Source organism: Papio anubis, chromosome 15 (genome assembly GCF_008728515.1).
Source record: "Papio anubis isolate 15944 chromosome 15, Panubis1.0, whole genome shotgun sequence".
NCBI classification, from domain to species: Eukaryota; Metazoa; Chordata; class Mammalia; order Primates; family Cercopithecidae; genus Papio; species Papio anubis.
The window spans coordinates 31,268,010-31,289,766 of NC_044990.1; the positions used below are offsets into that span (position 1 = coordinate 31,268,010).

The following is a 21,757-nucleotide window of genomic DNA, read 5'->3' on the forward strand; positions in this document are numbered from 1 at the left end:
AGCAGTGAAAAGCTCATGCCCTCTTGAAGCTACTGGGGGAGGTTGGAGGGGGAGGAGGCAGTCCAGTTTCTAACAGACTAGACTCTGAGCTGGGGACGAGGCTGGGCTGTTGGAGCAGCATTTACCTTATCTGCTCTAAGTCCGTGGAACTGTGGACACCCAAGGATATTTTTATCCAAATAAGATGAAATTTATTATTTCCCAAAATTCTGCTCAATATGGTGCCTTTTACAGCCAAGGATATTTGCTAATGAGTTTTTAACAAGGCCTACGTTCTATAAGATTAATTACATGTTTGGGAAAATGTCTAGAAAAATTAGTCTGAGAGGAAAGGCCCCAAGCAATGATCTCCTTCCCTCATCCCACAGGGTGGGGTTGTCAGTTATCTCATACTGGTGGAAATTTCCCATATTTCAGTGACTTGTTCCATTTACAATAATGTGGATGAAAAATGGCCTCAATATTGGAGACCAGTTCAGTTGTACCCTGATTATTAGTACTCCGGTGCTTCAGAGTCCTCCAACTAAATTTCAGTAAACCTGTCCTAAGGGGATTTACCCACATGAAAGGCATAGGTGGCGAATTACAGCTGGTTCTCCTCTATAAACCAATACAGAGGAACCGAGGCACAGAAAATCCCCAAAGAGTGGATAATCCATCTGGTATGACAAGTCTTTCTGTTTGACAGAGACTTACCTTTTTTGATTACATTTTGTCTGAGCTACCTAGATTTGTATTCAGGCAAAGAGACCTGTGTATGTGCTATGCCTAGATGGTGCCAAAGTTACTCTATTTAGTATTTTGTGATTTGTTTTTCATACTTAAGTCATATGGATCAGGGAGAAAAAAACTATCGTGATTTTCTTCATTCTCCTGTCTGTATAGGATATAGTAATAACTTTGATTGTTGGCAATAAAATGTGTGTCACTGTTCCTCTGAATTCTTAGAATTTAATACTGCTCTCTTGAACCAGACAACCAATCATCTTGCAGTAAAGTAAAAGATATGAAAAAGGGAGTTGTGCTTATTCAGTATGATTGTTTAATCTCTCTTTTTAGAAGCTTGTCAGTTAGTGAAGTTTACCTTGAATAATTAAATGCCAAGTGGTATTCATTTTAAAATATATATCATGTCCAGAATCTTTACCCAAAAAAAGCATAGCTATTTTTATCCCCCATTGACCTATACCACTGAGAATTTGTTATTTAAAAGATAGCATTTTAAAAGCTATCTACAGGCGGTGACTCACGCCTGTAATCCCAGCACTTTGGGAGGCCGAGGCAGGCAGATCACGAGGTCAGGAGATCGAGACCGTCCTGGCTAACACGGTGAAACCCCTTCTCTACTAAAAATACAAAAAATTAGCCGGGCGCAATGGCGGGCGCATGTGGTCCCAGCTACTTGGGAGGCTGAGGCAGGAGAATGGAGTGAACCCGGGAGGCGGAGCTTGCTTGCAGTGAGCCGAGATGGCACCACTGCGCTCCAGCCTGGGCGATAGAGCAAGACTCCGTCTCAAAAGAAAAAAAAAAAAAAAAGATATCGTTTACATTCTAAAACCACAGCATTTCCCAAAGAGATGACAATCTAAACCCCGCTATTAATGGAGATGTAGATATTGAAATCATTCTCTTATTCACATTTGCTGTTTCAAACATGAGCATCTGGCCCAGCTTCTATATTTAAAATACAAATACATTAAGGCACTTTTCAAATACCCACAAAATACAGTGCAACTCTGATCTTACAAATCGATGCTTGTAAATTTGATATAGTCTCTAAAACAGACTCGGTGCTAAATGGCATGCTTATCTACATTAGACATTTGAGTTAAAAATACAAATTATGCAGTGACTGCAGAAGATGTGATGTGTAAAACGGTTGAATTGCTTTCAGCACCATTTTCTGTAAGTACTGGAATTCGTTCATGCTTTGCATTTCATGGTAGGAGAGAGAGGAAAAAACAGCAATCACCGATCCTCTGAGGATAGTGATTATGAAAGAACCCTTTGTGTGTGCCCTGGAGATGGAATTCTTTTCCATTAGTCTAAATAAGCTTATACCAGACCTGGCAGTGGTCATCAAGATAAAATGCCCCCTTTTACATAGGTGAACACATTCAGAGTATTTAGAGAACACACTGGAGCTCTGCCCAGTCAACTTAGAGGCAGTCTTTATACTCCTAGAGAGCCATGGAGCTTTAAAATAAATAGTGGCGTACAAAGAAAGTAGGACAGCAGTCAGTAAAACACCTACTATTAAATCACATGTGATGACTAGGCCAGAATTAATTGTTAAAGAGATTTTCCACCTTTAAGGAAGTTAGACTTTTTGTTTGTTTGTTTGTTGTTTTTGTTTTTGTTTTCCAGAGAGAGAAGGGAATGTTCATGGCTAGGTCACAAAAAAACCTTCTGAAAGGCAAAAATTCCTTCCCAATGGGTCTGAATATGGGTCTGAATATTCCTCCACTATCTTTGTTCTGGATTTTACATCCATAGCCTTTCTCAGCAGGGAGAGGCCTTAGAGATCATCCAGTTCTATTTCTTCCCGTAAGGAGGAGTACACTGAGGCCGAAAGGTGACATGCCTTCCCCACTGTCGCGCCACTGCTTAGCGGGAGATGGCCGAAAACGGCCTTTCTCGGACCGTCTACTGCATTCTCCCCTACTCTAGGCTTCAGTCTTCTCCCGTGAAACCTTCACTTCCTCTTCTACAAAGTTGACCTAAGGCGGAAAGTTGCGTGCCAGAGTGGGACTGGAGAGGGGAGCTCCCGCTGGGCCCGAGGAGTCCTGCGGCAGCCGCGCGCAACCTCGCCGGCTGGCGCTCGGGCTCCCCCTAGGGGCACCGTGGGCGACACGGGTGTCCCCGCGCGCCGCCCTCTGGACTTACGTGACTGTCGCTCCCTTTCCAGAAGTAGAAGGCCCCGATGGCCCCGAAGAGCAGCAGCACCGCCCCTGAAATGAGGACCACGGCTCCCACCTTGAGCAGCCGCGCGGGGCTGGAAGGCTTCACCGTCACCGTAGCGTACGCCTGCGGACCGGGGCGGGAGAGGGACCGTCACGTTTGTGCCGCCCGCACCTGCGGCCCCGCGCGCACCCGGGCCCACGCAGTGGCCCCCAGGGAGTGGGGAGTCGGGCGGGAAACAGCTGGCCCGGGCTCCTACGGGTGCCCCTTTCGCCGCGCTAGCTCCCGAGGGTCCTTTGCAATCGGGCGAGGAAGTGCGGTGAGCAAACCTCGCAGCGCGGGGCCTTCGCCCCAGGACCTGCACCCTCCATCGGCCACGGGACGCCCCTCCGTACCCGCCTGTGGATGCCGTGCCCCCTGCACACTCATACGCGTGGGCCGACACCCCACGCACACATTTGGAACCCAAATGTATCCCCCCCGCCAACATACTCATTCGGTGGCACGCATCCCTGAGTCGGAACTGTGGAACGAGATACTCACCCCGGGCCCTGCGTGTGGAATCCCTGGCGGTACTCACCGGGGGGCTGCAGAATTCCACGTCATCAGGTCCCACCAGGGCAATGGGAACTTTGTCGGAGTTCTCTGTCATGGTTCCAGCAGGAGGAGCGAGGCACTCGCAGACTCCCTGGGCGCCCTGAGCTCTGTCCCGCTGCCCCGACGTGCAGGGCATTTCAACGCCGCGCGCACACAGGGTGCACGGTCCCGCCTGGGCCAGCCCAGCCGTCCCCACCCCTTCCAGCGCCTCACCTCTCTCCTCCCTTCTCTCTCCTGCCGCGGGCAGCTCGTCCTGCACTCCCGGATGCCCCCTTTTCTCCTCACTCTATCCTGTCTACTGACCCCCAAACAGCATCCCGGTGACTCTGAATGTGTGAGGGTGGTTGCGTCCCTCAGAGCAGGATGCTGAATCCTGGGACCCAAAGAAATACTCAAGTGCCAGAGCAACTAGCCATGCACCGAGGATGTCTTAGAATGTCAGCGGACTCTGCTGTGACACCTGGCTGGAGGCCATTTCCTGCAGGGTCTTTGTATGTGTGTGCTGGGGTGGGGGTGGGGGAAAGATGGCTCATGGAAGGTGAAGGAGAAGACAGCAGAGTGGCGCAGGTGGACAGGAGACACTGGCCTAAGAGTGTCAGGGTTAGGCCACCTTCTCACTGGCCTGGCATTGCTGGATGGCCCCTGGGACTGGAAAACGGAGCAGGGTCTTGGAGATGGCTCCTTGCCACCAATTTTTCTAGGGGGTGGGTACACCTGCAGCAAAAGTGAGAGCTAAGTAGAGCCGGGCTGGAGGGAAGGAGTTTGGGAGACCAGAATAAAAGTACACCCTGGTTGGTTGAATAAATTAAATAAGTGCAAACAAAAGCAACAATGGCAAAGCGCCCGCGCGAGCGCGCACACACACACACACACACACACAGAGAACTGATGTGTCCAAAGGAATAACACAAATATATATGTGTGTGTGTATATATATCTATATGTTATATATGTATATATGTGTGTGTGTATATATATATATAAAATTTTCACTTTTGGAAATGCCATCTTCCAGTTCCAGGATACATGGTACTTCATTTGGATCCAGGCTTCCTTAATTCACATTCGATTCTAGCTTTGTGCAGAGCCCTCTGGTGAGGTGTAAGTGAGGAGCACTGGTGCATGGGAGGGATTGAGGCTTCCCCAAAGGGCAGCGGGAGATTGCATGTGCAGGACTGCAGAAGGAAAAAGTGTTGAAGAATCATCCAAGACACATGATAAAGAGTGAGGTGACAAGCATGATGACTTGGGTCTGGGAAGGAGGGCAGAAGTGGAGGAGATGACTTTCACAGAAGAATTGATAGGACTTGGCAACTCCTGGGCTGTGGGAACTGGAGGATTCAGACCTAGGAGGATTGGGAGAGTGATAGGAACCCCAGGGAAGTGAAAAAGTTGGAAGGAACAGTTTTAGACATGTTGAGCTTGATGTGGAGATGAAAAGTAAAAGAGCCAAGGAAACATGCTGAGCCTGCCTTGGACTCAACTATGGAAATAGCTGTCTGCGCATCACACTAGACTTAAGGTGCTTAGAAAAAACTCCAGCAAGATCTTCTGCCAGGGCTCATCCCTGGGGAACTGCTGAGGCAGAGTTCAAAGATCTCTTCACAAGGGCATTCTTCACAGGAATTTTGGTGAAGGAATAAGAGAAGTAACTGTCAGAGAGGTGGGAGATGGTGCAATATAAAGTAGTACATGTAATTTTTAAAGGCACATTCAAAAAGGGTGGGTCAGCATTGTCAAATGCTGAAAAAAAAAAAATGAGCACAGAGAAAGGCCTTGGAAGGGCACAACCAGGAGGCCATGGGGAACCAGTGAGACAATAGTTCCATTTGCTTCCCTGGACACAGAAGACACATTGCAAAGGATTACAGAGTAATTAAAAATATTTGCAACTTATACCACAGACAAGGAACTAGTTTTCTTGTATAGTGCTTTCCTAGGAAAACCAAAAGAGCAAAAATGTAGTAGAAAAAAATGGGCAAAGAATGGAAACAGAGAGTTGGTGAAACAAGAAGTACAAAGGGCTCTTAAATGTAAGAAGAATGCACAACAGCATTGTTTTGCCTATTTTTTCTTTTCTTTTTTTGAGACAGAGTCTTGCTCTGTCACCCAGGCTGGAGTGTACTGGTGCGATCTTGGCTCACTGCAACCTCCACCTCCCGGGTTCAAGTGGTTCTCCTGCCTCAGCCTCCCAAGTGGCTGGTATTACAGGCGCCAGCCACCATGCCTGACTAATTCTTCTATTTTTAATAGAGATGGGGTTTCACCATGTTCGCCAGGCTGGTCTTGAACTCCTGACCTCAAGTGATCCGCCCACCTTGGCCTCCCAAAATACTGGGATTACAGGCATGAGCCACCACGCCTGGCAACAACTGCATTCATACAAGGAAATGCAAATTAAAAGTAGATTGGTTCACTGGAAAAACATAAAAACACTTGTTAAAACAATCTGTTGAGGAATATGAGGGGCAGTGAATTTATGGACTACTGTAGTGGGTGAATTGGTACAACTTCTATGGAGAGCAATTTGATTCCAAAATGCAAAGTGCCGTTTCGTTTCTATGAATTTATCCTACAGATGCACTCACAAGGGTGGAAAAATCCTGTATGTGCAACGATGCTAACTGCAGCATGTTTGTTAGAACAAAGCATGAGTAATATCCTCAATGTCCAGAGTAGAGAATTTATGATCCATTCTCACCATGGGGCTTTGGCAGCCCTTTAAAAGAATGAGGCAGCTTTGGATATCGTGATGTAGATAGAACACTCTCTAAGATAAAAACACTCTCTAAGTGAAAAAAGCAAAAGGTAGAAAATGCATAGAAATGCTTCCATTTGTATAAAGAAACACAAACAAGAATAAATATAAGTATATGCTTTCTGGAAAGACAAACGAGATGCTGGTAGTGGGGGCTGCCACTGAGGAAAATGTGAAGCTTGGGGAGAACAGTAGAAAGAAGATGCTTAACTGTGAACCTTCTGGAATGTTTTGAATTCTATGTTGTGAACACGTATTAGCTACTCAGGAATTGTGTGAATAAAGCACTAAATAACAGTGAGTAGGTGGGGAGGAAGTGAATGCTACAAATGGAGACAATTCTTTCAAGAACTTTCAACTTGAGGGGAAGAAGGATGAATCTAAGGAGGTTAGATGAGGGGAGTTAGAGGATCAAGGAAGGTACCACCTTCCCTTGATGAACCTTGAGAAGGAGAGAAGGACTTGAGGGAATGAGTGGTGAGTGGATACTTTGGGGCCAAACAGACATTGACGAGAGGTCGAGGAATCAGGGGAAACGCAAGACCTTGTCTCATTCATACATTTTTAACACATAATATACAGAAAGTAGCTGATCAGGGCGTGAGGGGTGACGAGTGGGTATGGAGATCAGTTGCCTCCTCTGAGCACATTCTCCTAAAGTGGCATATTTTCAACAACTTTAAGGTGGTGTGTTCACATGATGATGGTTATAGATAATGAAAAGGCAGTAGGAAAAGCAGTAAGGGAGCAAGACTGGGAGGCTCACTGCTGTGGTTTGAATGTGTTTCTCGAAATTCATGTGCTGGAAACTGAATTCCCAATGCAGGTGTCGAGAGGTGGACCTTTAAGAGATGATTAGGTCATGAGGGGTCTGCCTTTGTGTGAAAGGATTAATTCCACTACTGCAGGAGTGGGTTAGTTATTGTGAGAGTGGGTTCCTGATAAAAGGATAAAAGGAGTTCGGCCCCCTTTCCCTTTCTCACATGGGCATGTGTTCTCTTGCCCTTCCACCTTCTGCCACGAAGGCCCTCATCAGGTACAGCACCTTACTCTTGGACTTCCCAGCTGCCAGAACCATAAGCCAAATAAGCTTGGTTTATAAATTAACTGGCCTGTGGTATTCTGTTTTAGCAGCACAAAATGAACTTAGACACTCGTGAAGAATGAAATCAAAGGGGTGCCCCCTTTCACAGGCTTGCTTTCCTCCACCCACCTTGCTGCTGGGCCCACCCATAGGCTCATTCTCTGGAGGTTATAACCCAACTCTGCTCTCAGGCACTGTGCCAGGTCTGGGCACACAGTATTGAGCAAATGAGACATGGCTCCTGCTCTTGATGAGCTTATAGAATAGTGGAAAACATGGTCATTAAGCAGGTAATCACAAAATATGATATCATTGCATTTGTGACACACAGTATGAGGAAAAAACATAGGCTACACTAAGATCATATAACATCTAATTTACCCTGAGTGGGGAAGGGGGAAAGTACCTGAAGAAGTGTAATTTAGGTTGAAAACTGAGAGCAGAGGAATTTTCCAGATGGGAAATGGAATTTTCCAAATGGGAAAGGAGATGGGTGAAAGGGTGTGGGAAATGTGGAGGGACAGTGTATTAGAAGGCCATGAAATGGTAGTTTGGCATTGGAAAAAGGGAAAGCTAGATTGTAGAGAATAAAAGAAAGAGTGGCCAGAGATGACTCTACAGAGAGAGACAGTTACCTCGGCTAATAAAGTCTTCTAGGCTATGTTAAGAATTTTGAAAAATTTCCTTTTAGTATTGGGAAGTCATTAAGGGGATTAAAGCAGTGGAATGATATGATCTGGTTTGCATTTTAAAAATATCATTTTGGCCACTGTGGAGTAGAATAATCAAACTGGAGTGGGTGAAATAGAAGGGGTAGTTTTTTTTAATTTTACTTTTTTTTTTTCTTTTGAGATGGAGTCTCTCTCTGTTGCCTAGACTGGAGTACAGTGGCACGATCTCAGCTCACTGTAACCTCTGCCTCTTGGGTTCAAGCAATTCTCCTACCTCAGCCTCCCGAGTAGCTGGGATTACAGGCGCTCGCCACCACACCTGGCTAACTTTTGTATTTTTAGTAGAGACAGAGTTTCACCATGTTGGCCAGGCTGGTCTGGAACTCCTGACATCAGGTAATCTGCCCGCCTTTGCCTCTCAAAGTGCTGGGATTACAGGAGTGAGCCACCGTGCCTGGCCTTATTTTAATGTTTTAAAGCCAGGGTCTGGCCGTGTTGCCCAGGCTGGAGTATAGTAGTGGGATCAAGGCTCACTGTAACCTTGAACTCCTGAGCTCAAGTGTTCCTCCTGCCTCAGCTTCCTACAGGCATGCACCATGCCTGATTAATTTAATTAATATACACATATATTTATCTTGTAAAGGTAGTGTCTCGTTACATTGCCCAGGCTGGTCTTGAACTGCTGGCCTCAATCAATCCTCCTCCCTTGGCCTTTCAAAATGCTAGGATTACAGGCATGAGCCACTGAACCTGGCCAAGAGTAGACCCTTTAGGAGGCTCTTGCAGTGGTCCAGGCAAGAGATGATGTTGGTCTGAACTAGAATAATTATAAGTGATACAGATGGGAAGAAATATTAATCCGAAGGAGTCCATTAGGATTTCAGATCCATGCTGCAGGAGGTAGAATCAACATGCTCTGGAGACTGGCTGAGTGTGAGGTGAGTGAGGGAGGAAGTCAGGATGACTGGATGAGTTTTGGACGTGTTAAGTTGAAGAGCTGTGAAAATTCAAGTGCAGATGTTGTACTTGATAGTGTCAGTAAATAAGCCAAGAAGACCATCTGCTGAGACAAAGAGGCTGGAGCAGCCAGCAGGGTTTAGGGAGTGTGGGAGAAGTTGATATCAGTTGCATGAGAAATACAATAAGAATTTATAAGAGCAGCAACCATTTGGGGCTGGAGAGCATGAAGGAGCCAAGACTCCCCATCAGCACTGAACGGACAGAGCAGGTTAGAGGAACGTGGAAGATATTAGGAGTACTGGCCTTTTTTTTTTTTTGAAACGCGTCTCGCTCTGTCAGGCTGGAGTGCAGTGGCGTGATCTTGGCTCTCTGCAACCTCTGCCTCCCGGAGTCAAACGATTCTCCTGCCTCAGCCTCCCGAGTAGCTGGGACTACAGGTGCATGCCACCACGCCTGGCTAATGTTTGTATTTTTAGTAGAGACGGGGTTTCTCCATGTTGGCCAGGCTGGTCTCCAACTCCTGGCCTCAAGTGATTCTCCCACCTCGGCCTCCCAAAGTGCTGAGATTACAGGTGTGAGCCACCGTGCCCAGTGGGGTATTGGATATTGAAGGCTGTCTTGAGAAGGAGAGAGAGTCAGGGGCTAGGTGATTCTAGAACACGGGCTGGGAAGGTAGGTCCACGAAGTAAGGAAAGGTTCATGAACCAGGAATAGGGAAGGACTGGCATGATGATGGTGTCTGGATGGGACAGGAGAGGGAGAAATTAAGAAGTCTGTAATCAGAGAAGGAGAACTCAGACTTTGAGATTTTAGGGGTGGACCAATTTTGCGTAAAAATGTGGTCTAAAGTGTGGACTTACTAACAAAGGTTTGGAGATCATGACACATCTAGGAGTTGAGGATATTGAAGGAAAGGTGTTGAAATTAGCGTGCATTTTGAAGTTGTTGTTTTCATCCATTCAGGCTGCCATAACAAAATACCTTAAATGGGGTAACATATAAGCAATAGAAATTTACTGATCACAGTTCTGGAGGCTTGGAAGTGCAAGACCAAGGCACCAGCAGACTTTGTGTCTAATGAGGGCTCAGTCTCTGGTTCAGGATGGAACATTTTCACTGCATCTCACACGGAGGAAGGAGCAAACAAGCTCCCTCAGTCCTCTTTAAAAAGACACTAATTCTAGGAGCCCGTATGACCCACCATCTCCCAAAGGTCCCTCCTCCCAGTACTACCACATTGGGGATTAGGTTTCAACATATGAATGTGGCAGTGAGGACACAAACATTTACACCACAGCAGTTGCTGTGGGCATGATAGGGACCCGACAGGGATAAAACCAAAAAACCTGTGAGGGAGTTGCAGAAATTGTGACAGAGTGGCAGTATGTTCTATGTGGAACTCCCTAGCCAGAGATGAGAGAGAGAAGAAGGTAGTACGAATGGATGCATGAATGTCAGAAGAGATTTTGCAGATAGAGGGTGCTGGAACAAAGTCCTGGAATGGACAGTGGAGAACCAGAAACAGTCCCTTGTCTCCTGGGAATCCATATAGAGCTTCTGTCTTCCAGAAGGGTTGGGGAGCAGTGGAGAGCTCCAATTCATGGCACTATTATTGTAGTTACATTTACATACAGCTTTCCATCACTACAGCTTTCTGAACACCTCGGCGTTTAGATTAGGAGAAGGAGGGTGCTTAGGGACAAGTGGTTAAAGATAAAGGAGAGCCTTTAAGGGAATTTCACCATGTCACTAACATAATTACTCCAGTCAAGCAACTGAAGCATCTCTAGAATTTTCTGATGATGATACTGATGTTTACAACCTAGGTGGAGGGGAGGTGAGAGGGCATTGATGTCTGGCTGTCATAGGCAATTAACTTTTTTTGTTTGTTTGTTTGGTTTTTTTTGTTTGTTTTTTTTGAGACAGAGTCTCACTCTGTCTCCCAGGCTGGAGTGCAGTGGCACAATCTCAGCTCACTGCAACCTCTGCCTCCTAGGTTCAAGTGATTCTCTTGCCTCAGCCTCCAGAGTATCTGGGATTACAGGTGCCCACCACAATGCCTGGCTAATTTTTGTACTTTTAGTAGAGAGAGGGTTTCACCATGTTGGTCAGACTGGTCTTGAACTCCTGACCTGGTGATCCACCTGCCTTGGCCTCCCAAAGTGCTGGGATTACAGGCGTGAGCCACCACGCCCAGCCCGGCAATTAACTTTTTGTGCATTATTACAGACCCTACATCCTTGTGGCCCACGGGCTCTATTTGCTTTTCCTTTTCTACTTCCTGTTGTCTAGCCTATTTGGAGTTACTGCAGGGAATATTTTTACATTGGTAAAATAAAAAAAAAAAAATGGCACTGATGACAGATACACTCCAGAAAAAATAATGTCATATTCTAAAGCCAAATACCAGGTATTCATTTATTATCTGCCTTTTGGAATCATCAAAACAGGGTTTCTTCCCTTTAGTTTAGCAAATTTTGAGCCTTTTAAAAGTATATTAGTCCACACAGATAGGTATTTTCAAGTTATCTTTACCGAGTGTCTCTAAGTTTCCTCCTTCTCATTCAAATACCAGAGTGTGCAGGACCTGCACAGAGCATAGTGATACAAGACTATGTATAAATAATTGGAGCTATGCTCTGCCCCTGCACCCCTCACGGCGACTGTATCTTGGCTTGTGGACTCCATCTCACCCTTCCGCTCTCAAGAACTCAAACCGCTTTCAGTGGAGCTTTATGAGGCAGTCATCTCTGGGATGACACAAGAACCTCCTCACTGTCTTCAGTCCTGCTCCTTTTCATCTCTTCCCCTGTGGTGACATCACCTTTTCTGAAGTGCAACTCACATCCACTCGCACCTCTGCTCAAGACCCTTCTGTGTCTCCTAGTTCCATCAGAGTCAAGTCCAAATGCCTTTGAAGCACATCTGAAGCTCCGGTCCCTTCCCTGCTTTCCTCTTGACCTGTTTAATTGCCTGTTGTCCCCACTAGACCATCAAGTAAGCTTCTGGGAGTTCAGGTCTGCGTCTTATTTACTGTTGTTCGTTGGGCAGAAGGATAGTAAATTAATACATGAAGAGAAAAGTGGGCCGGGCACGGTGGCTCACGCCTGTAATCTCAGCACTTTGGGAGGCCGAGGTGGGTGGATCACCTGAGGTCAGGAGTTTGAGACCAGCCATGGCTGACATGGCGAAACCCTGTCTCTTCTAAAAATACAAAAATTAGCTGGGTGTGATTGTGGGCGCCTGTAATCCCAGCTACTCGGGAGGCTGAGGCAGGAGAATCACTTGAACCCGGGAGGCGGAGGTTGCAGTGAGCTGAGATCACGCCACTGCACTCCAGCCTGGGTGACAAGAGTGAAACTCCATCTCAAAAAAAAAAAAAAAAAAGAAAGAAAAAGAAAAGAAAGTGGGACAAGGACCATTGAAAACGTGTGCCAAGTCATTGTACAGAAGAGCTTGCTGAAGAGGCTCATGTTCCTTGTTAATCACCACCGCAGAATCATCAATGGGCCAGTCACCTATGGTAAGAATACTTAGGTGGCCAGTGGCCATCATTTTAGGTAAAAACCAGAACTTCTGCTTTAACAGAGGATTTTTGTCTTGCTTTCAAATAGTAGAGGTAGTCTGAGAAATGTAGTTTGGATTTTTAACGATTGGAATTTTTGGAATATTTCAATGATTTATGGGGATAATAACAGAGAAAATGAAGTATTAGAATGAGCTCAGAAAATCCAGGACCTGTGATCACACATCACAATGATCATGAAACTGTTGTTGCCTAAACTGTATGAACTGTGTTGTGTTTATTTTGTGAATTCGTGATCCCTTTTGTAAGACAGCAAGCTCTTGGCTTGCTGGGGACTGTCTTCTACATCGTAGGAACCTTCCCATGTTTAATATGGTGTGTTGAATGCAGTAGATTGCTGGTAGATGTTTACTAAATGGCTAAATAGGGACTAAGTCAGTTACCTCCTTGGTGCCACAGATGATTGCTCAGGGGACTGGAGGCAGACTATTCGGGAACTTCTAGACACTGTTCACAACAGAGCAATTACCACCTAAGCCCATCAATGGGACTTACCCTGGATTTCCCCAGAGAACAGCACATCCAATTAATAGTTTATTCAAAACGACTCTAACTTTTGCAACTTGCCTTGGAATCACCAAGGAGAATGGGCCAGGCCGATAATTTTCAACCTATCAGTATGTTTTTTTCCCAACCATAGTCACCCAGATACCTTTTCCTGTCAAATGTGGAAAACTTCTAAGAAGAATAAGGACTGTGAAAATAGGAAAGCCGACTGAATTCTCTGTACTGCAAGTAATAAAAAGAGGAATGGAGAGAAATGAAGATGGGGAGCGTTCTGAAGGGTCATTAGGTCCGGCTCCTCTTTATCATTGTTGAATAGTTACTGAGTGTCAACCCACAGCGGGCACAGTAAGCGGGTAGGATCCCTGCACAGCAAGTTAATCCATATGCAAACACAGTGACCCCAATTGCTTTGCAATCGTGAGCCACATGGCCTGTGCCCTTAAAATACATCATTTGAGCAGCTGCCAGAGGGCTGATTTATCCCAGCTGGCCAGAAACAGCCCCGAGATCATCAGCGCTTTTGTTAATTGAGAGAGAGGGGCAGAGGAATCAAGATATTCCTGGGCACCAAGCATTCATTAGCCACCTGGCCTCCCTAAATTATGATCCTGCCATGATTTTCCCAGTGCTTCGGCTGAAATTTTAATATTTGGAATGTATTAATAACTCGGAACATGTCATTTCCTAAATAAGCGATGCCCTTCTGGACACATTGGAGAAGAGAGCCCAGAGAGTGGTTGAATAGCACAGATATTGGCTACCCAGTGAGATGAGCAGTGCGGGGGTGACCCTGGAAGTTCTATCCACAAAGCAAATACAAACAGATGCAATATATGAATGGACCTCTGGGTTAATACCCTGGCTTTCTATGCATTTGTTCTATTCACGTAGCATCTTAACAGGACAAGCCCCAGGAAAAATGGTGAAATAGATGATAATAACAGCTAGCAATTCTAGAGCACTTACTATGCCCATGCCATGTAGATTGCATGAGACCCCCGCAGGGCACTGGTACATCTCATGGGAATGTTTGCTTCATAAAAGCAGGGACTTAGTCTGTCTTAATCACCTTTTTATAATCCCCAGCACTGAGAACAGTTTCTGGTACACAGTAGCTGCTCAATAAATATCTGGTGAGTGAATAAATGAGTCTCCATGTTAGAACAGGTAGTTGAGGTATGGCAGAGTTGGTAACCTGTCCAGCTTGTACAACTATAGAAAGTGACAGAAGCAGGATTCACAACATTGTTCACCACCAAGAGGATCCTCAGGCATCCTCTTGTCCTGGGTGCTTGAAGCCCCATCAGCCTCCCATTCAGGTCTGTTTCCCTCAGTGCTTTGTCCTCAAATGTTAGCCCTTGCTATAGACCGAATGTTTGTGTCTCTCTAAAATTTATATGTTGAGCCCTAACCCCCAATGTGATGGTACTTGGAGGTGGGGCCTTTGGGAGATGATTAAGTTTAGATGAGATCACGAGGGTGGAGAGCCCATGATGGAATTCATGTCTTTGTAAGAAGAGAAAGAGAACCAGAGCCCACCCTCTCCACCATGTAAGGACACAGTGAGAAGGTGGCTGTTTGCAAGCCAGGAAGAGAGCCCTCATCAGGAACTGAATCTGCTGGCACCTTGACATTGAACTTTATAGCCTCCAGAACTGTGAGAAAGAAATATCTGCTGTTTAAGCTATCCAGTCCATGGAATTTTGTTATAACAGCAGCCTGAGCAAACTAAGGCAAATTTTCAGGCTCACTCATCAGAATTTACCTATCCTGTATCTTATTCATTTAGGACTCTGCTTTCTACCATCCACCATCCAGCTGGGGATATGACCAGCTTCCTGCCTCCCCTTTCTGCTCCCTCACGCCTCCAACATCTCTGTAGTACATCAGAGTTTACAAAGAGAATTCACATGCAAGATTTCACATGAAGCTCAAAACCTTGTCAAACAGGCAGATAGTCATTACTACCCCCATTGTACAGATACTAAACTGAATTTGGGCAAGATCAAGGGACTTACCACAACAATATAGCAAAGACTAGGACTCAGGTCCCCTGACTCCCTAGCCTAGTGGCTTCTTCCTCAGGTCCACCTTGTGGATGATATAATAATATGTCATTCACTCAGGAGTGGGTTGCAGTGTAACTAGAGGCTGATGGGGAGGTGGGATGTCACCTTAAACAAATGACTCCCTTGGGGCAGCATTTTTGGCAGGTGAGCTCAGAGATTTGGAAATACTTCAGATGAACCTGAGTTTGCAGGTATCTATTGTTCTTGCTCCTAAGCCTGGGGCAGGATCATTTGAAAATGAGCTGCCAGGACAGGCACGGTGGTTCATGCCTGTAATCCCAGCACTTTGGGGGGCGGATCACGAGGTCAGGAGATCAAGACCATCCTGGTTAACACGGTGAAACCCCGTCTCTACTAAAAGTACAAAAAATTAGCCGGGCATGGTGATGGGCGCCTATAGTCCCAGCTACTCGGGAGGCTGAGGCAGGAGAATGGCGTGAACCCGGGAGGCGGAGCTTGCAGTGAGCCGAGATCGCGCCACTGCACTCCAGCCTGGGTGACAGAGCAAGGCTCCATCTCAAAAAAAAAAAAGAAAAGAAAAGAAAATGAACTGCCAAACAAGCATACTTATCCAATTGCACACCTAGTTGATCTTCAACCCCTGACCATTCTGAGAAATGTCACCTGCATTTGCACCCTTCTGACCATCCCTACTTCCTGTCCTCACATCTCCACATATACCTCACAGGGCTTCATCCTGTGAGCATGGATATTGCTGTGGTCTCTTAACTGGACCCCTGCTACACCTCCACCCTGTCCAGGCCTCCTCTCACCTTGGGGCCCTCTCTGGCAACAAGTCCAATAACAAAAACCTCCTACTTAAAAACCAATGTTTGCTGAGCCATGTGAGGTGAATGTGGCAGACTTTAAAAATAGAAAGGATTAGGTCCCACTGATCAATTTTTGTTTTTGTTGCAATTGCTTTTGACGACTTAATCATAAATTATTTGCTGAGACTTACGTCCAGGAAGGTATTTCCTAGATTTTCTTCTAGCATTTTTATAGTGTTGGTAGATAAAGATGGAACCATAGACACTGGGGATGACTCAAGGGAGGAGGGAGGGAGAGAGGGGAGGGGGCTGAAAACTACCTATTGCGTACTGTGTTCACTACGAGGGTGACAGAATCATTCGTACCCCAAACTGCAGCATCACACAACACACCCATGTAACAAACCTGCACATGTACTCCTGAACCTAAAATACAAGTTGAAATTTTAAAAAGAGAGAAAAGATAACAAAAGGCAGAAAGATAACAAAAGTGAAAAAAAAAAAAACAAACCCTTTCTTTTGGGAAGACTTAGAAATTATTTTACTCTTGAAAAAATTCTCTTTGTACTTTCTCTTAGCAAGTAAGCTCCGCGAGAACAGGATTTTATCTATTTACAGCACAAATCTGTTAGATACCTAAACTAAATAAAATGCAAAAAAATAACCACACATGATGTTAATTCCACTAAGGCCTTGGATCTTTGGTGTGTTACAAAATTTAAAACAGAATCCATTTACATTTATTTTTTAAAGAGTATACGGATTTTGGCCAGGCGCAGTGGCTCACACCTGTAATCCCAGCACTTTGGGAGGCTGAGGTGGGCGGATCACGAGGTCAGGAGATTGAGACCATCCTGGCTAACACGGTGAAACACTGTCTCTACTAAAAATACAAAAAATTAGCTGTGCGTGGTGGTGGGTACCTGTAGTCCCAGCTACTTGGGAGGCTGAGGCAGGAGAATGGCGTGAACCCGGGAGGCGGAGCTTGCAGTGAGCCGAGATTGCACCACTGCACTCCAGCCTGGGCAACACAGCAAGACTCCGTCTCAAAAAAAAAAAAAAAAAAAAAAGAAGATACCGATTTTTGGCTCCAAGGAAATCATCCAAAATAAGAGGCAAATCAATAACAATGAAAATGACCATTGTGGAGTAATTCATAATAAAGAAAAACCAGAAACTACTCAAGAGTGAGTAGTTAAGTAAATTACATTGTGTCAATTTGATGGACTACCATATAGTCACTAAAAATTGTAATTATGCAGGCTGCGTAGCGTCATAAAATGTGATGATATAATGTTAAACATGCAGAGTGGAATAGCAAATTGCAAGTATACTTGATTATAACTCTAAAAATCATGTTTACATGTGGGTAAGGATTGGAAGCAAGAAGAATGGAAACAGATGAGTTCGGCCGGTGGGATTGTAAGGGATCCCCCTTCTTTCTGAATTTGTGTTATGTTGATCTTGTTTGTGCCATCTTAAAAGGATGCTGTTTGGCCCTTTTGGGGACAACTTTCAAGATTGTCAGTCCCAGGAAGGCACATAAACAACAACAAGGACTGTAGTTCTTGATTATACCTCATTGCTGGGTCTCTCCTGGGTGCCTGGCTCTGCTGGTGGGAATTCTCTGATCCACCCTGAGCATGGCTGTTTGCACAATTGCTCCCAAGTAGAGCGTTGCTGCAGAAACTCAACCACGGGATGAATATTTATATGTAAGTGTGATCATATTCACAGCCATTTACTACATTTTTTTTTCATTTAAAAACAGCTCAAGCACAGACTGAGAAACCATTTACTTGGAATGTTGTAGAGGGAATTGCTTATTAGGGTGTAGAAGTTTGAAAGAGATGATCTCAAAGACCTGCGGAATCTAAGTCATGATCCATGTGACCTTTATACACACATGTAGACGCTGTCAGTATTCATAGCTCTTTTACTGCTCCAGGCAGATGTAACACATCATCTAAGGAACAACATGCTGACATGGACTGGCCAGGCTCTGGAGTACACTAGCCCTGGGGTCAAATCCCAATTCTCCTATGGATGAACTTTGTGACTGTAGATGAATTACTTTTTTTTTTTTTTTTGTGAGACGGAGGTTCACTCTTATTGTCCAGGCTGGAGTGCAATGGAGCGATCTCGACTCACTGCAACCTCTACCTCCTGGGTTCAAGCAATTCTTCTGCCTCAGCTTCCCGAGTAACTGGAATTACCGCGCCACCACTCCTGGCTAATTTTTGTGGTTTTCTTTAGTACAGATGTGGTTTCACCATGTTACCCAGGCTAATCTCGAAGTCCTGACTTCAGGTGATCAGCCCGCCTTGGCCTCCCAAAGTTGTGGGATTACAGGCGTGAGCCACTGAGCCCGGCCTACTTTTTTTTTTTTTTTGGGACGGAGTCTGGCTGTGTTGCCTAGCCCGGAGTGCAGTTGTGCGGTCTCGGCGCACTGCAACCTCTGCCCCAGGGTTCAAGCAATTCTCCTGTCTCAGCTTCCCAAGTAGCTGGGAATACATGCGTGCGCCACCACGCCCAGCTAATTTTTTTGTATTTTTAGTAGAGATGGGGTTTCACCATGTTAGCTGGGCTGGTCTTGAACTCCTGACCTCAAGTGATCTGCTTGACTTGGCCTCCCAAAGTTCCGGGATTACAGATGTGAGCCACTGAGCCTGCCTGACGAGTTACTTTTTATATCTCTGAATGTCAGGTTTGACATCTGTAGAATCAGAACATCAAAACTTATCCCTATGGGCAACATGGTGAAACCCTATCTCTACTAAAAATACAAAACTAAGCCGAGCGTGTGGCACATGCCCATAATCCCAGCTACTCAGGAGGCTGAGGTAGGAAAATCACTTGAACTCGGGAGGCAGAGGTTGCAGTGAGCCAAGATTGCACCACTGCACTCCAGCCTGGTGACAGAATGAGACTCTGTCTCAAACAAACAAACAAACAAAAAAAAAACAAAACACTTATCCCTGAAAGTTATTGAGAGCATAGAAATGAACTAACGTGTGGAGATGCCCAGTGAGAGTGGCCAGCATGTAATAGGTGCTGAGTTAAATGAAGATGCACAGTAGTAGCAGAGTGGCGCAATGGAAGCACAGGAAAAGTGAATTTTAAGCAGGGATTAAAAAGAACATATCAATATCATAGAAACAGAAGACTGCTGATAACATATGCCACGACATAAAGGAAAAGCTGGGAGTTACTGCCAATTTACAAATGGCAGAAATACTGTTTCTCCTGGGAGCAACTGTAGCAAAAACAAATGTGAACAATCAAGAGGTTCCTAACTTTCAATTTAATTGCAAAAAAAATCAAATACGTAATCTGAGAATCACCATAGGCACCTGCTCTACCTTCTCTTGCGAAGCCAAGAAAGATCTCATCTGCAGCAATGAGTTAAGCCTTTCGTGCTGCATTTCAAAGAAAAGCTTCCCTAATAAGCTGGTTTCTTAGATTGATGCCAGCTACATATATCATGTGAGCTACTTTCTGTTTTAAATCCCTGGCAGTTCTCTCGGGACCAAGATTTCCACTGACATTGAGATTCGGTATTAATTCAAAGACTATCTACATAGTTACATAAGAATTACAGAAATGAAAACAGAAAAATGATGGACTTTTGTAACACACTATTAAGTTTTTTTTCCCCCTCATCCCTACCTTCACTTTGTTTAGGAAAGTAAAAATGTTGAAAAGAAAAAGTGACACCTATTATTTTGTATTAAACATAAAAAGCAATAAACCATTTTGATTTCTTAAAACTATACCCTGAGCATGTAAGAACCTTCGAATAGATCAGAAACGTGGAAACTAAACTAATGAACGTGCCCCATGAAGAGATTAAATACAGTATATGATATTTTCAGAGTCAACAGAAAACCCGCTGGGTATTTGTGGCATCTGAAGATTGGTTTTATGAAACCTACTGAGCCAAGTTTTGTGCTGAAGCCAGACCTCTGAAAAAAGTTGGACAGAGGCACTATTCATAGTGCTTGGGGATTTGTGTGGAAACAGTTTACAGATTTTCTGACAACCTTGTCTTTCAATTCAGATGAATGAAGCACTATTGTTTGGTCATGAGGAACTTTAATAAAAAAAGTTGTCACCAAAGCTGTTTCTCATTGGGTGCAAGTGTGTGGAAATGACAGTCTTTAAATTTTGCTTGAAAAATGAAATTATACCAGACACCAAAATCAATGCCAAAATAAAGTTAATTTTGAATTAAAAAGAGAAGAAAAGTGACAGAACGCTATGTTAGGACTAATAACCTTTGGACTTTGTTAACAGATTCGTTGTTGTCTCCCAGTTGGACCTGGTGAGATTTAGATTACTCTAAGAGGAGTGTTTAGGGTCTTCAGAACAACAGGGTATTTTGTAGGTGGCCGCGTGGGTGTTGCTTTGAAACTACCTTACTGCATGCTTTCAATTCAACACATTGACCTGGTGGAGGGCTTAGTGATGGCATTTTGAGGCATGCTTAGGTCTTCTAAAATCATAGGTCTTGGTTTCAATGTAAAATTTCAAATATCATGCTATATATGAATGTACTTGCCTCAGTCCATTCAGTGCTGCCATTAAGGAATTATTGAGGCTGCGTAATTTATTTAAGAAAGAGGTTTATTTGACTCTCAGTTCTGCAGGCTGTACAAGGAACATGGCCCCGGGCTGGGCGCGGTGGCTCGTGTCTGTAATCCCAGCACTTTGGGAGGCCGAGGTGGGTGGATCACTTGAGGTCAGGAGTTCGAGACCAGCCTGGCCAACATAGTGAAATGCTATCTGTACTAAAACAAAAATTAGCCGAGTGTGGTGGCGGGTTTCTGTAATCCCAGCTACTCAGGAGGCTAAGGCAGAAGAATTACTTGAACCCGGGAGGCGGAGGTTGCAGTGAGCTGAGATCATGCCACTGCACACACCAACCTGGGTGTCAGAATGATACTCCGCCTCAAAAAAAAAAAAAAAAAAAAAAAAAAAGGCATGGCCTTAGCCTCTGTTTCTGATGAGGGCCTCAGGCTCCTTCCACTCATGGCAGAAGGGGAAGGGGAGCCCATGTGTAGAGATCACATGGCCAGAGAGGAAGGGAGAGAGAAACACAGAGGGGTGCCAGGCTCTTTTCAACAGTCAGCTCTCACAGGAATAATAGAGTGAGGACAGCACCAAGCCTTTCATGTAACCCAAACACCTCCAATAGGCCCCACCTCCAACACTGAAAGTCAAGTTTCAACATGAAGCTTGGAGGGTTAAATATCCAAACTATAGCCGTACTATAGCCGTACTTCCGTATGTTAAGACTTCTGTAGTTTCTAAGGCATCTTCTATTCGTAAATCAGTTTAAAAGTGCTGTTGGGTAGACAATTGCTGTAATACCCAATGAGCTGAAATAATCAACATGGAGCCCAAGGACGCTAAGGATTTCAAAATATCCAGCCCAACAAATGCCAGTTAAGAGGGGAGAATATTTATTTCTCTATTCTCTTCAAGGCCAGGTGGTTCAGCAGAAAGCGCAATGGATTCGTAGTCAGTAGACCTGGATTTGAATTCTAGTAGATAGAGAGTGAGATTTGGAATCTGGGATGTGGGTATTGAATTGACCAATCCTACCAATGGTGAGACCTTGAAAAGGAAAACTTTCTCACTTATCAAAGCCTCAGTTTACTTCTGAGAAATGGGCCTACTAGTAAACATTGTTCTAATAGGACTATAGGGAGAGTTCCACAGGATATGGTGAATTTAAAAGCACTTAGTGTCTTGTAAAGTACTATAGTAATTTAGCCATTATTCTTACTAGTTGTGTGATCTTGGACAAATCTCTTAGCTTTTCTGAGCCTTAGTTTCCTTCTCTGTAAAA

General features: G+C 44.8%; 1 protein-coding gene across 2 annotated transcripts in view; it reads right to left on the bottom strand.

The window, feature by feature from the left end:
- CNMD (chondromodulin) overlaps positions 1-3,777 on the bottom strand; it is a 36,013-nt gene extending 32,236 nt beyond the window's left edge. For both annotated transcript variants that reach the window (XM_009191987.4, XM_003913917.5), the window contains exons 1-2: positions 3,482-3,777; positions 2,887-3,027 (exon numbers count right to left, since the gene is read on the bottom strand). In XM_009191987.4, the coding sequence (XP_009190251.2) occupies positions 2,887-3,027; positions 3,482-3,634 (294 nt within the window). In that variant the 5' untranslated portion in view covers positions 3,635-3,777. The remainder of the gene's footprint in view (positions 1-2,886; positions 3,028-3,481) is intronic.
- Between the last annotated feature and the right edge of the window lie 17,980 nt (positions 3,778-21,757).